We start from the raw sequence: 15,148 nt of genomic DNA, 5'->3' as shown, positions 1-15,148 counted from the left end.
TTAATGGTGTTGGGACAACTAGATATCCACATGTAAAAGAATCAAGTTGGACCCTACCTCACGTAACATACAAAACTAACTCAAAATGGATCAAAAGACTAACACTCTTAGAAGAAAACAGGTGGCCATGGGGAGTGACTGCCTAATTGGCACAAGGTTTCCATTTAGGGCAATGAAAAAGTCTGGAAGCAGACGGCAGTGCTGACTGCACAAAATTGGGAATATACAAAATGTCGCTCACTTGTGCACTTTATCACGTTAAGTGAATTTTACCTCAATAAAAAATTATTTGACATTCTTATACACTTATAATAAACCTGAGTGTGAAATTAAGAAAATTCTATTTATAATAGCATCAAAAAGAATAAAATATTTAGAAATAAATTTTTTTAAATACAAAATTTATATTTAAAAACTACAAAATATTATTGAAAGAAATTTAAAAAGACTAGAATAAATGAAAAGACATGCCATGTTTATGGACCAGAAGATTTAATACTGTTAAGATGGCAATACCCCCAAATTGATCTTTGGAATAAATACACTCTTAATCAGAATCCTGACTGGCTCTTCATAGAAATTGACAAGCTGATCATAAAACTCAAATGGAAACTCATGGGACTCTGAATAGTCAAAACAACCTTGAAAATGAAGAACTAAGTTCAGAAACTTCCACTTCCTGATTTCAAAAGTTATTACAAAGCAACAGTAATCAAGACAGAGTTACCATTTGACTCAGCAATTCTATTCTTATCTATTGTATAACACACAAGAGAAATGAAAACATACCAGCACAAATTTGTAATAGCCAAAGACAGAAACAATCCAAATGTCCACCAACTGGTGGATAAACAAAATGTGGTGTGTCTGCGCAATGGAATATTATTTAGCCACAATAAGTAATAAAACTTCTGTTACATGCTAAACAGAGATGAACCCTAAAAACATTATGCTAAGAAAAAATGTTAAGTAAAATAAGCTAGTCACAAAAGACCACTTATGGTAAGGTTCCATTTATATGAAATATCCAGAGTAAGCACCTCAACAGAGACAGAAGTAAGTAGATTGGCATAGCCTGGAGAAATGGAGGACTGGGAGGGCAACAGTTAAAGGACAGGGTTCCTTTGGATTGTGGTGACGGGTAAGCAATTCTGTGAATATACTAAACACCATCAAATTACACAATGTAAATGGGTGAACTGTACGGTAGGTGAATTGTATCTCAATAAATCTGTACAAGAAAAAGAAAAAATGCATACAGTGTGCTTTCAGTTATAAAATGACAAAAACAAATAAAACACTGATTTATGCCATCAGAAGTCAGACAGCAGCCATCCTGGTGGGGGGGGAGGCTAGTGACTGGAAGGGGGTACAAGAGAGTTTCTGACGTACTGATAAAGCTGTTTCTTGGTCTAGATCCTGGCTAAGGGTTAGTTCTGTTTATGGAAAGTCTTCAAGCTGTTTTAGTTATGATATGTACATTATACTTCAACCAAAATGTAAAAATATTTTTTACAATTAGTATCTAGACCTTTAAAATACCTAGAAAAGCCCAAAACATTCTAGCCTATATAAAAGAAACAAAATGGCAACCACATCCAGCAGGTTACTTATGTAACCTCCAGAGGAGGAAAATGTACCAAGAGACTTACTGACGGCAATAAAATAGTACTGTCTTATAAATTAAGAAAATATGTCCAAGGCCCAGTGTCCAAAATCCAAAGTGTTATTTATTTGTCAATAGATGATGAAACAATCATGTTATGTTATTAAACTTATGGTGAAGAACACCAGATAGGGAAGAGTGTTCTGGTCCTAGCACTTACTGCAGGATTTTAATAAAATCGGTTCACTTAGTACCTCCTTAGATCTCTTCTCTTGAGGATAACCCACTTCATGAGATTTTGGAGAGAATCAATAAAGTTTGATATATGAAAGCACTCAAAAAAACAGTAAATGTATAATCATTATAGTTCAAAATGAAATCAAAAGCTCTTCAGTGAACTACAATATTAAGAAATCTAGCAGTTCGCTCAATCATTCTATAAAAATGTACCCCAAATTTAGTTACTAAAATTTTCCAAGTATACAAAGCACTCTTCAGAGGCTACATTGATTACTTGTTCACCTTACTCATGCATTCATTGGTTGACTCCTGCTTATGCATCCTGACCTGCAGCCCAGATATATCGGGACGACGCTCTGACCAACTGAGGTGCACAGCCAGGACCCAAACACTTTGATCGGAATATACAGTAGAGGCTAATTTTATTCCTCCGTTGTTTCTTCAACAACTTAAAACTTACAAAGGGGATCTGTTACTGGATTTGAAGGAAAGGACTGGTTCACCTTTCTAAAGGCACAGGCAAATCAACAAGTACCTGAGATGCCAAGCTGTCAGCACCGCCTTGGGGAGGGTCGTCAGGAGGGCCAGAGCCGGCAGCAGTCAGCGAGGCATTCCCTCCCAGAAACGCATCCCCTCGAACTGAGTGGATCAGATCATTCAAGTATTTATAATAAAGGTTGCTGGACAAAAAGCCAGGCAAAAACACCTAAATGGGAGGACCAACATTATTTTAAAAAATGAAACCAAATACAACCAAAATCTTATTTTAAAACAAAACTTTACCTACATTTCTATTAACTAGCACAAATGATTTTCCTTTTTACACTTCAAGTATTATCCCTTTATACACAGTTTACATTGTAACTAAAATTATACACAGGCAATTTATAGGTACCCCCCCAAAAAATACCATTTGTTGAAACTATTATATAGACTTGATATTTAGACTCTTAATGACCAGAAAATAGTCTAGGCAGTGTATATATATTGAAACAAGATTTTTCTTGTTTGTTATAAATATTAAAGTCTCTGTGCATGTATTGACTTACTTTTGAACTGATTTCTTTATTATAAGTTACTAGGAGTGTGATTACTGAGTTAAACAGTATGGACATTTTAGATTTGAAATATATGGGAAATTTACCCTTCAGAAGGATGCTGTCATTTTGTCCCACTACCAATACATCAAGGGATCTGTTTTGACACAGGCTTTCCAATATGGGGTTGTGTTTTTCAAATTACTGTTAAATTAATGCCTAATAATGCATGAATGTTTTTATTCGCATTCAAAAATTATGACTGATGCCCTGGCTGGTGTGGCTCAGTGGATTGAGCGCCAGCCTATGAACCAAAGAATCACAGGTTTGATTCCCAGTCAGTGCACATGCCTGGGTTGCAGGCCAGGTCCCTGATGCAGGCTGTGTGAGAGGCAACCACACATTGATGTTTCTCTCTCTCTCTCTCTTTCTCCCTCCCTCCCCCTCTGTCTAAAAATAAATAAAATCTTTTAAAAAATTATGAATGATACTGAATAAGTTCTCATGTTTATTACTGACATTTGCTCTTACCAATCTTTCCTTCACAGCACTCAGTGCAACTGTACATAGTTACAACCATGTTTAATGTGTGCCTCATCAGACAGAGCTCCAAGAGGGCAGAAGTCACATTTCTTTTGTGTATCACTGACACTAAGAGCTACCACAGAAATACTCACAGAAATGGTGAAGGAATTCCCTTTGTCTTTCCTATTTATCTATTTGATTCTTAAAATTAGTGTAAGTTCTTTACATACACACATTTGGTAAAATATATAATTAGAATTCATTTTCTCTGTGTTTTCATTTTCTTTATTACCCAGGAAGTTTACATTCTTTATATGACACAGACCTGGAACTTGTCCTTTAAGATCAGAAAGATTTTAATTTTAAACATGAAAAAATTATCATCCCTGGGCAATAGCTAATACTCTATTCAGTTTACCACCAGCTTTTTAATGACTGATTTTTATATTTAACTCTTCCATATTACTGGAGTTCAGTGTTTATGTGGGTATTATCTAACAGTGCTTACTTAACTCTTTCCACCTAGATACACAAGACATATGTCAGCGATGTCACCTCATGGGCTTATCCTGGGCTCTGTGCAATTCCTTGCAAAAGCCATTCTAGTTCATTAAAAGAATAAACCATCCACAAACTCTAATACTTTATTATTAATAAGCTAGTAGTGATACCCTAATAAGTGGTCATGATACTACACAAAACTAGTGCTCCAACCCTGTTGAAAAATATGGGTGAAATTTCTGGATCATTCCTAAGCTCACCTTCCCCAATATAGCTATCTAGTTATTAAGTATTTTATGCATATACATTTTACCTCATTTTTATCCTCAAAATAACTTCAAGATAAGTATCCACAACACCCCATTTTACAGTTGAGGAAAATGGCATTAAAGAATTTCAGTAACTGCCTGAAGCTCACAAAGGTTAAGAGTCAGACTCAAAGACTGCTCTTAATCATTATACTGTGCTACTTAAAATTTCCACTGTTCTTTTGCTTTGTTTTTTCTCATTTTGTATTTTCTTGGTTCTAACAGTAAATCTTACAGTTTAACACTTTCAAAGTTCTTGGTTACCTTCTCCATGGTTGTCCATGCCTGACGTAATGGAGTTGTAAAACAGTTAGGGAGCGGCCCACCTTCCCTGCAGATATTAGATTCAATTTCTAATCTCACAGCGTCATCGAATCCAAGAGGATGTGTGGCCTGCAGGGAGAAGTACCTATGGTAGAAAGACAGCCAAAGTAAAACAAACTCCGCAGCAAATCCACATGACATCTGGCATCTATGCTGGAAACCCTTCTCTGGGGGTATCTGATTCGGCCTGAAGACCTGGACTACAGAACTGCATGCTGACAGCCTGGCTGCAACCTCTACTCCCATTATGCCAAAGACAGCCAAGCCTGCTTGCTGCCCCGTCTGCCTTCCCGCACACTTAGCTCTCATTTAAGATTTTCTAGGGTCAAGCTACAACCACGCAAATAAATTGATCAATCACACATATTTAATGGGAATCTATTCTCTGTTTAGCACTTGGTAGAAAGCAATAGATTTGAACGAGAGTAAGACACAGTCATTTCCCCTGGAAACAGAACAGAAAAAAATTCCTGCACAGGATTCGATGAGAACACACTGTCACAACTATGAGGCACACAAAACATACATGTACAAATTCAAAACAAAATTGTACTGAGGGTGAAGTGGATGGATTTGACGTATTTGGATAGAATAATAGGGCTTGCTGATGACTGGTATTAAAGGAAAAGGAGTAATCGATGATAACTTAAAGATTTTTAACTTAATAGGGTACAATGCAATTAGTGTTTTGGTAAGCTGATTGTAAAGTGGATACTAAAAAGAAAAAAGTATTCAAGGATAAAAACATGTTTGTGGTCTCTACCAAGCATTCTAGTGGCTTCTGGCTCTTCTCTGTGATACACATACAGGAAGGTGGACAAGGCATGATCGTGATGATGCCGACAGGTGGGTGAGGGACCCTAATAGTAAACTTCACTGAGAAATGGCTCCCCGCGTGGACATGGGAGCACTGGGGAAACAGTGCCTGTGCCCTGTGTGGTGACTGAGTTCCAGCCAGGACCTTGCTAGTGCCAATCTTCTGTTAAGGCAGAAAGAAAGCTCTTGCTTTTTTCTTATCAGTGTTTTCTTAGCAAAAAGTGAATCTTCCATCTTGTAACAAATAAGTTCATAAATATTCCTTCATGATTTGAATTTCTGGGCACCCCAGACTAAATCTCTAAATGTCTAAATACCTGCTATTTCAATGACCATATAACAATGTTTCTTACATAATATTTTCCACAAATATACTACAATAAACACTAGAGAAACATGAAGAATTGCATTCCAGTCCAAGTGCTGCCACTAACTGGCTCTGTAACTTTGAGAAAGTCACTACCTCTCTGAGCCTTAGTTTTCTCATCTGCAAAATAGGGAAATCAGACTAGATCCTCAATCTGGCTGTTCATCACAATCATCTGGGGTATCTTCTAAAAATAAAGATTCCCAGCTACACCTCAAGCCTGCTGAATCACCATCTCTGAGAGAGGCCTGGAACCTACTCTGAATAGAGTCGCTCCGCCTGTAGAGCCACGCTCAGTAATCACTGATCTGGAGGCTCTCTGCTTTCTTCCAACCCTAACATCCAAGGGTTCTTCTCTTCCCTGAAGCTGTCCCCTTAGCACTTGTTTGTGGATACAAATAACATTACTTTTCTTCACAAAATAAGAGAAGTTAAGTGAAGTTGGCCTCAGCTTTACCACTTGCCTGATATTTTCAGTTCTGTTCACTATAAGATTGCACTGCACTCTCCTTTCCAGTGAAAACTAATCGTTCACCGAATACTTAAGCTGGCTTAGCAGATCTGCACCAGAAAACACAACACGCCATATATATTCATTCACGACCCTTTATAACCTGTTCCAATTAGTTACATCTTCCTCTAATACTACATACCCAAGTTTCAATTACCCAAACTTAAGTTTCTTGAAAGTACCACATTCCCTCAAGCTTCTATGACTTTGGTTGTCAGTACGCTGCCTAGAATGTTCTTTTCTGCCTTCTCAGGCTAGCAGAATTCAATTCATTCTTCAGGACCCAGCTTAAATCTTTCTTCTGTGAAACCCTCCCCAAACTCCACACCATTGTTCTACCTGCCACATACAAGACTCCCCTTTTTTTCCAGCAGAAAGTTTTGCTCTAAGCACACACACCACGTGCAAAGCAGCTCTATGCTGCTCCCTGTGAGTGAATTCATTCATCTGTATTTCTGAAGTACATATCAAATACTAGGTAAATATCTGCTAAATGCTGAATACATCTGCAATAAAACTCACTTGTCATATAAAATCATGGCATCGTTCTGTGCCTCCTGTCCATCATACTGGCCCTTTTTGGCAGCAAGCTGAGACTGGAAGTTATCTGCTGCCAACCAAAACTGTAAGATATTCACTGCATCTTCTTTTTCCATGTACTAGAAAGGAAAAATACAAAAGAGGAAAATAAGACTACATTCAGATGTATCTCACCATCCCTAATTTATAAGCCCTAACTATTAAAATACAGGATGTGAGAAAAACAAACAAACAAACAAACAAAAAACCTAATAGGTCTACGTGTTCAGTTAATGCCAATCACAATTTACAGTCACTTGAAATCGAAAACTTTAAAAACACTACTTTGGGGGGAAAAACACCAAAAAACTTACAAAAATACAATCACCACACAGCTGGATGCAAACTTTAGTGAACTGGAGTAAAAACTACAGTAAAGACGGATTAGAGGTTCCTTGCTGGCAAACATGCAAAGAATAAAGTAACCAGACCAATCCTTTTATACCTGATCATTTCCATCATTCTATGCAGCCATAGTAACCTGCATAAACGCTGACATAAACTTGTGGCAAAAAGAGGGAGTGAAAAAATAAAGCAACTAAACTAAACTATATTCTTGTGAAGATACAGAATGCAAGCATGTATTGAAGTTACTGCTTCGTGGGACTGGGAATCCTCTTACGTCTGCTTCATAGTTGCTACTTGCAACAAAAGAATTTCATTTGCTGAAGCCTACAAATACTGCTATACCACCACATTTTGCCGTGTATAATGTGCACCTTCTTACTCAAATTTCTGAGGGAAAAAGGAGGATGCACATTATACATGAGTAGTACCTGAAATACCTTGTGTATCTGTTCTTGTGTTTTGTAATTATTATTACATAATATGCTCAATAATAAATGCTAGAATTCCTTTCTAATACAAAAAACATGTATTTAAATATAAAGAAATAAAAATATGAATTAAAAAATTAAAACAAAAGATTTTTTCCCTGAAAGTTTGAGCCAAAAGTATGGGTGCACATTATACATCGGAGCATGTTCTACCCCAAAATATGGTATATAAAATGTTTTCCCCAAAGAGATTAGTATACTCACTGTGTTTTGCAGACACTTTACTGTGCAATCCCACTAAGTGACTAAAGCAAAGGTGATGACAGTAGGAAAAAATTTACTACTTTCCTTTTTCTCTTCTGAAGTCTGGTCTGCAAATATCTGCATACTAGAATCAAGTATCAAATTCTGTGGCTTTAAAACAGCCCCAAATAATTAAAAATATGCCTCTTCTTAATTAGGTTTTTCAAAATCAGCTATTTTATACTAAATTCTCATGTTCTCTCTTTAATCTGACTAATATGTCATTAAAGTTCTCTTGCCATTACATACAACTTAAATAGTTGTATATTTTAAATAATAAAATTATTTAAATCCAGTTGACCTATTGGAAAATGGTTTGTCTCTTCTATGGTATTTTCTACAGACAGGGCACCAGCATTTATATTTTAGAGGCTGAAATGCTCTAACAGAATATGAAAGGAAATGCAGATTTTACCTCAGAGAAATAAAAGAGGGCTGACTCACAGAAGAGAATATCAGCCAGGTAAACAGTCCCACTGGTCAACACTTCAATCTGGTATTTACAGAAATGATGACTTCGCAGAAAATCACTAAAGTGCCTGCACATGGACAAAAAGGGACAATTTGAGGGAAGGACCAAGGGAAAGAGCTTAACTGGGAAAAATACACTCTTTCCATACTATGCCTATTGTATCTTAAAAGCCTACGTCAACACCACCTCCCTTCCCATGGGGCAGCTCCTGATTCCTCTCCCTATAAGTATCTTTCCCAACTCTTGGTGACTCTGTAGCTTTCCTCTGATATTTAACACATGCTGCCTCATGTTACAGTAACAGAAGAACATGCCCTATTTCTCTCATTAGGGTGCAACTTCCTTCCAGGTAAGTACTAGGCCTTGAACAGAGAAAGCACCCTTTCACAAATGTTAAATATAAGAATGAATACGAAGATTCTTTTTAAGAGCATGCAGCAGTAAGTAATAATAATAATAAAAAAAAAGAGGCCCTTCGGAGGCAGTTTCACCAGCATGCACTAACAAATTAGGATATTTACCCAAAGACACATGCATTATTTAAATAAACAAACCAATTCTAATAGTTACGATTAAACCAAAATGACTTCAGAATTAAAAACAAATTCTTTTACCTTAGGAAATATTAACATCACAAATGAAAACTGACATTATTTTTAATAGAGTTCATAATTTACATAAAAAATTAACCAAGATAGTCTTAGAGTTACGCCTGTGAGATCCCACATTCAAAAACACTTATATCCTCAAAGATAAATTGTTTTCAGTTAGTGAAACCCATTCCTAATACTAAACCCAAACTCTCAAGAAAGAATGCAAAATGTAAAAGTATGAAATTAACTTACTCTTGCTCCATTGCACTAAAGACTATGGACTGTGCTGAAACAAAACAGTTGGGATTCACCTGTCCATCTTCTCCACAAATCTTTGCTGTCAAAGAAATGATAAATAATTAAGTTTCTATTAAACCCCAAATTTATGAATCAAAATAGGAAATGACTATAAAGACAAATAAATGAGGTTTTAAATGAAACTAAAAGAAAATACAGAACAGCTGATCTTGAAGTACAGAAGGTTTTTCTAAAGATATATAGATGCAAAAGCAGACAACAAAAGATTTACCATAAAATTAACTCTATATACCAAAACACTCCAAAAACAAATTAGGGGAAAAATTTGTGGCATGTATGACAGTTTCCTCTATGTATGACAGATTATCTTTTGTATATCAAGAGTCTTACAAACTAATAAGAAATATCCCAAAAGATAAAAGAGAAAAGGACATGAAAAGACAACTCACAAAAAACAAATATAAAATGGCAAATATGAAAACATATGCACGCTCATTAGTAATCAAATAAATATAATTACAAATTAAAATAAGAAGGCACTCCACCTTTTGTCTAGTAAACCAGCACAAAAGTATCTTAACAATCCATATGTTAACATATGGGAATATAATGTTTAACATAGTGGGAATATAAATTAGTATATCTTTCTGGAGGGCCATTTGGCAGTTTCATAAGCTTTAAAAATGAACATACCCTTTCCATCAGTGATTTTATTTCTAGGACTGTAACCTAAAGGATTATGGATTTGTGTAAAGATTCATCTGGAAAAAGTTTATTAAAATGTTATTCAATAGAAATTTAAAGACATAATATGTGCTAATGTTAGAAATTGTCTAAATAAACTATAGCACATTAATAAGCTGTTCAGCTATTAAACATCACTAGAAAAAAACCACACGACCATGATGGCTGGTTTCACTTCAGGTCCATGACCTCAGTGGGAACTTACTGACATCTAAGGCCTGTACTACAGTTTCCTAGTCCATTTACTCTTACATTCTCCTAGACATGGCACATCTCCGAACCTTAACACCTCTTCTATTCTCTTTGCTTCCTACTTCACTAATAAAATAGGAGCAATCAAAAATTGTTTCTATCACTTCCCACCACATCTACCAACCCACCTGTATCTCTACCTATCTCTCCTGTTACAGCAGGTCAATGGTCCTCACACCTGCCTGAGCAACCCTTTATATGAGCACTGGACCCCATCCTTGTCTGCCTTCCCATAACCGTTTTATCACAACTGTTCCTGCTTCTCTCCTGCACCAATTTTTTCTTTGCTATTACCTCATTCCCACCAGCTAAATACACTGTGTATACTTGTTTGTATGCTACCATCCATCTGTTTTTAACATGTCATCTTAAAAAACAAAAACAAACAAACAAACAAAAAAAACCCCAAACCATTGTCCCTTGATGTAGCATCCCCTTCCAGCTCACCTGTAGAGCAAAATGCCTCCTAAGAGCTGCCCGTACTTGCTGTCTTCATTCCTCCTATCCTCTCTTAAGGCTCTTCCAATTAAGCTTTAGTCCCTAAAGGTCCATTCTAATTAAGATGACCACTGGCCCAATTGCTCATAGGATTGCCAAATCCATTCCATTCCTACTATTCATCTTACTTAACCTATTAGCATAACTTAACACCTTCAATCATTCCCTTCCCCCCAGACACATTTTTCAGTTCCAGAAAAATGTTTCCAGAACATTTTGGCTTCCAGAAAAAACTACTTTCTTCATATACAGTTGATGTAGAAGGGTCTACATTATTACTGGCTGTTACTTCTAACTCTCCTTTGCTAGTTCTTCCTTATCTGACAGACTCTACATGTTAGGCCTGCTCTAGAATTCGGTCCTCAGGTCTCTTGTCTTAATTCATCACATACACTTGACAGTAATCCAGTTTCATAACTAAGCCCATCTATATGCTGATGACTTTCAAACACATATCTCCAACCTGGGCCTCTCTCATGAACTCCTCACAAAGATATACAAACTCCTACCTGACTGACATTCACAATTTGGATATCGAACACCCAAACTCCCGACTTTCCCCACAACCTGTAACACCCACTCTCCTCCTCATCTTATAAATGGTAACTCCTCTCAGCTATTGAGTCATGCTGGAGTCCTTTCTCCCTCTCACACCACTCACTTTCAAACCAAAAGCAAATTCTGTCAGCTGTACTTTCAAAGTATTTTTAATATCCCGCCACTTCAAGGATTTGTAGAAAATGGAGGATGCTGTGGAACAGACTTTGGGTCAGTCTGAAACCCCACAGAAAAACTAAGTAATTAGACAGAAACACGAAAATCCCATGGATAACATTTACAATAAAACTACACAGGTGGGACACAATAACAATAGCTTAAGTGTAGACTTCAAATAATAACTTACTTAAAGACAGCTGCACTAAAATATGCCAACTAAAGAGACAAATAATTAGGGAAGGATTTAGAAGAATGAGTTTAAAAAAGGAAAAGTGACTGCTCTAAAGATATATAGGTAATTGAACTTTTAAAATGCATAATAATAGGCACTGGATGGAAACTTTCTCAGACCCCTCAATCACTAGATGTTGTCATCTTGACCCTTCAGAAGATTTCTCTCCTCATGAGATTATGTCATTAATTTGATAAGGTTTAAGAAAAGAAAAATTAGAATTATAATGACAGTTTTCATTTTCAAATGTTCTATTTGGCTCAAAACGTCTTCCGTTTCTCCCTTACCTCAGCTTGGTTATCAATTGGTACAAACCTCCTAAGGAATCAATAGCCATCCAATTCTCTAACCAGCCAAGTTCTAAGTGTCTCAGTTAAGACACTCCAGTTGTATTATTAGAAAGAGTCAGTCTAGGGAAGTCTTGAAGACAGTAGCAACAAATTCCCATAAAAAAACAGACAAACTACATAAAAAACCAAAATGCCATGACAACTTTGCAACAAAACTGGGTGAAAATCCCAAAATACTGGTACATAAGGACAAACCGCCAAGAGCCATTAAGACCTATGTGTTACAGGTGTCTGTCAGAGAAAGAAAAGGAAAACAATGGGGGCAGCATCCGATGGACCCAAAAATAGCTAATAGCTGTTCCCTGGCCAGTATGGTGGGACAACTATAAGAAGCACAGCTGAGACTGGGGGAGGTTTTGCTGCCTCCAATAATGAGCGAGTGCAAAGGACCTACAGTAAAGACTGAAAGAGCCTCACGTTGGGAAGAATCTGCTAAGAGCTGAATAACATGTTATATTTCATAAATAAAAAATACTAATTTATTGTAACAAAAACACAGAACTTACTATTAGAACTTAATGGAAATAGCTGTTCAATGAATAAATGAACCATTTTTATCTGTGATTACAGGTGCACATAAGGCCTTGCTGAGACAATACAGTAAAAGCTTTCTTAAATTTTTTGTGATTTACAAAGAAACATACTTATATGGCTCAACATACACATACATATATGTATATAAAATGGAAACAACTTCCTGAAATTATGTTTCTTTGCCTTTACTACTGTGAAGCACTTTGATTTTCTAGTCTATTGTTTTTTGGCAATGGGATGAGGACACAGAGAGTTTTGAAGTTCTCCATTTAGTTTAAAAAACACTGCTGATAGCATACTGGTTAATGTGTACAGGTCTGGTTCAAATCCTGATTCTGCCACGTCTGAGCTGTGTTATGTTGGGAAAATTACTTACTCTCTGTGCCTTAGTTCCCTCATTTATAAAATAATAACTATATTTATGCTGTAAGGTTCTTTATAAGATTAAATGAGTTTACCCATGGAGTACTTAGAATGTTGTCTGGGACCCAGTAAGTACTCAAATGTGTGATATTATTGTTCTAGCTGTTGTTTTTATCCAAGTCAAAGTCTAAGAATTTGGGCCTAACATATAAGAGAGTAAGTCTGTAAATGAGTTACAGATATCTGAAAACAGATGGGAGACAGGGTGAGGGGTAGGAATGTGAAAAAGTAGTACAGATTGGTAGTTACAGAATTGTCATGTGATGTAAAATACAGCATACAGAATATAGTCAATAGTGTTATAATAACTATGTATTGTATCAGATGGGTATGATCTCTTAGTAAGTTATGTCTAATTACTGGGGTGAACACCTAAATCTAATATAACGATGTATGTCAACTGTAATTAAAAAATAAAAATGGTTTAAAAATGCAAAGAAAAAGATTAGTGTTTCTCTAAAAGGAAGCAATGTCACACTGCATGGCAGTAATTGGAAAGGACACAGAACTGTGCTTAGGAGTCTGTAAGTTATCTTTAAAATAAACATACTTTATTACACCTGGGAAAAAAAAAGATACCTGAAAACAGACTAGGATTCCGTGTTGATAAAGAGAACTTTTTATAATGAAAAATAGGCACTTTTTTTTTTTGCCATAGCTTCAAGCACTGCTTACCTATAATATCGTTTCTCATTGCTTCTGTAATTGGTATTGGTTTAGCAGCATCTGGAGATATATATTTGGTAAAAGTATTCACTGCATCTTGTTCTATACCTGTAAAGGAAGAAGGGGAAAACTTCAAAACTCACAACACAAACTGAACTAGCAATGGATTATATTCATGAATAGCAGGGCTTAGTCTGCTATGAGCCTAAACACACATGCATGTGCACATACACACAAGTGTGTGTACCTGTATGTGTACTACAAGTACAAATACACATGAAAATGTATTTAGGATAAAACAAATCTCATCATAATATCACTGTTCACAGTTTGATTTGTGGAGCAGAGGAATTAAATGTGTATTTCCCCCTCTACTAAGCTAATAAGCTCTGTAAGAGCAATGACACCTGCATGCTCTCTTTCCAGTCTCCTCTTCAAAGACTGAACTTGAAGGACTTGCTCAGCAATATAAAGGGAGGAGATCAAAAATTACCTATAAATCTACATTTTAAATACGTTACAAAATGATTTCACATTCATGAATATTACATTCATTTGACCTTCGAAACCCCAGAACATTAACACGATGAACCTCAAACTTTGTATTCTCAGGACTTTGATATCTTAAAAATTGAGGACCTCGATTTTTGTTTATGTGCGTTCCATATACAGATGTTAAGATATTAAAAATTAAAAATGAGAAAACTGACTCAGTTACAATTAACAATATTAAATCTGCTAGAAGTTAACACAGACATTTGTTTTAAAGGAAAATAACTTTTCCAAATTGAAAAAATTAGTTAGAAGAGGGCACTGTTTCACACTTGTCCTGATAACAAACCACTGGATTTTCACATCTGCTTTGGCATTCACTCGGGTGTGTTTTTTTGTTTTGGTTGATGTATATTGTGACATAATGATATAACAGAAAGTGTGTGTGTGTGTACATACATTTTCCATTCTGGTTCTTGGCACAGAGCTCCTAAAATCCTTGGAATTTTCTGAGTGGTAGGGACAATATGAGCATCTTCTATTATTCATAATAAGCCCCTCTCAACCAAAGAAAAGTCTGTGGTAACAAGGTGACTGGCAGAAAGGAAGTTGGTTGCCAGACCTCTGGGGAAGGTAGAAAGGCTGGGTTTCATAAATTAATAACCAGTGGTCAACATCTTTTTTTAAAGTTTAAAGTTAGTTTTAAAGATTTTATTTATTTATTTTTAGAGAGAGGAGGAGGGAGGGAGAAAAACATCAATATGTGGTTGCCTCTCAAGCACCCCCTACTGGGGACCTGGCCTACAACCCAGACATGTGCCTTCACTTGGAAATGAACCAGGGATCCTTTGGTTCACAGGCCAGCGCTCAATCCACTGAGGCACACCAGCCAGGGCCAATGGTCAACATTTTAATTAGTCATGCCCATATACCAGAACCACACAAACCCTCAATTAAGTGGTTCAGTTTCCAGGTTGGTTAATGCATCCATGTGCCAAAAGGATAGCACGCCAGAACTCCAGAG

The 15,148-nt window shown here is 36.3% G+C and overlaps 1 protein-coding gene across 4 annotated transcripts in view; it reads right to left on the bottom strand.

The window, feature by feature from the left end:
• The window catches only part of AKAP10 (A-kinase anchoring protein 10), a 78,615-nt gene that overhangs the window by 28,690 nt on the left and 34,777 nt on the right, over positions 1-15,148 (bottom strand). For all 4 annotated transcript variants that reach the window (XM_036032949.1, XM_036032950.1, XM_028534475.2 and 1 more), the window contains 6 exons: positions 13,642-13,740; positions 9,211-9,295; positions 8,309-8,432; positions 6,758-6,894; positions 4,482-4,626; positions 2,382-2,552 (listed from right to left, as the gene is read on the bottom strand). In XM_036032949.1, coding sequence (XP_035888842.1) covers positions 2,382-2,552; positions 4,482-4,626; positions 6,758-6,894; positions 8,309-8,432; positions 9,211-9,295; positions 13,642-13,740 — 761 coding nt within the window. The remainder of the gene's footprint in view (positions 1-2,381; positions 2,553-4,481; positions 4,627-6,757; positions 6,895-8,308; positions 8,433-9,210; positions 9,296-13,641; positions 13,741-15,148) is intronic.

The sequence above is a fragment of the Phyllostomus discolor genome, chromosome 8, assembly GCF_004126475.2.
Source record: "Phyllostomus discolor isolate MPI-MPIP mPhyDis1 chromosome 8, mPhyDis1.pri.v3, whole genome shotgun sequence".
Taxonomy (NCBI): domain Eukaryota; kingdom Metazoa; phylum Chordata; class Mammalia; order Chiroptera; family Phyllostomidae; genus Phyllostomus; species Phyllostomus discolor.
The sequence above is the reverse complement of the archived record's forward strand: the minus strand, read 5'-3'. Positions and strand labels throughout refer to the sequence as shown.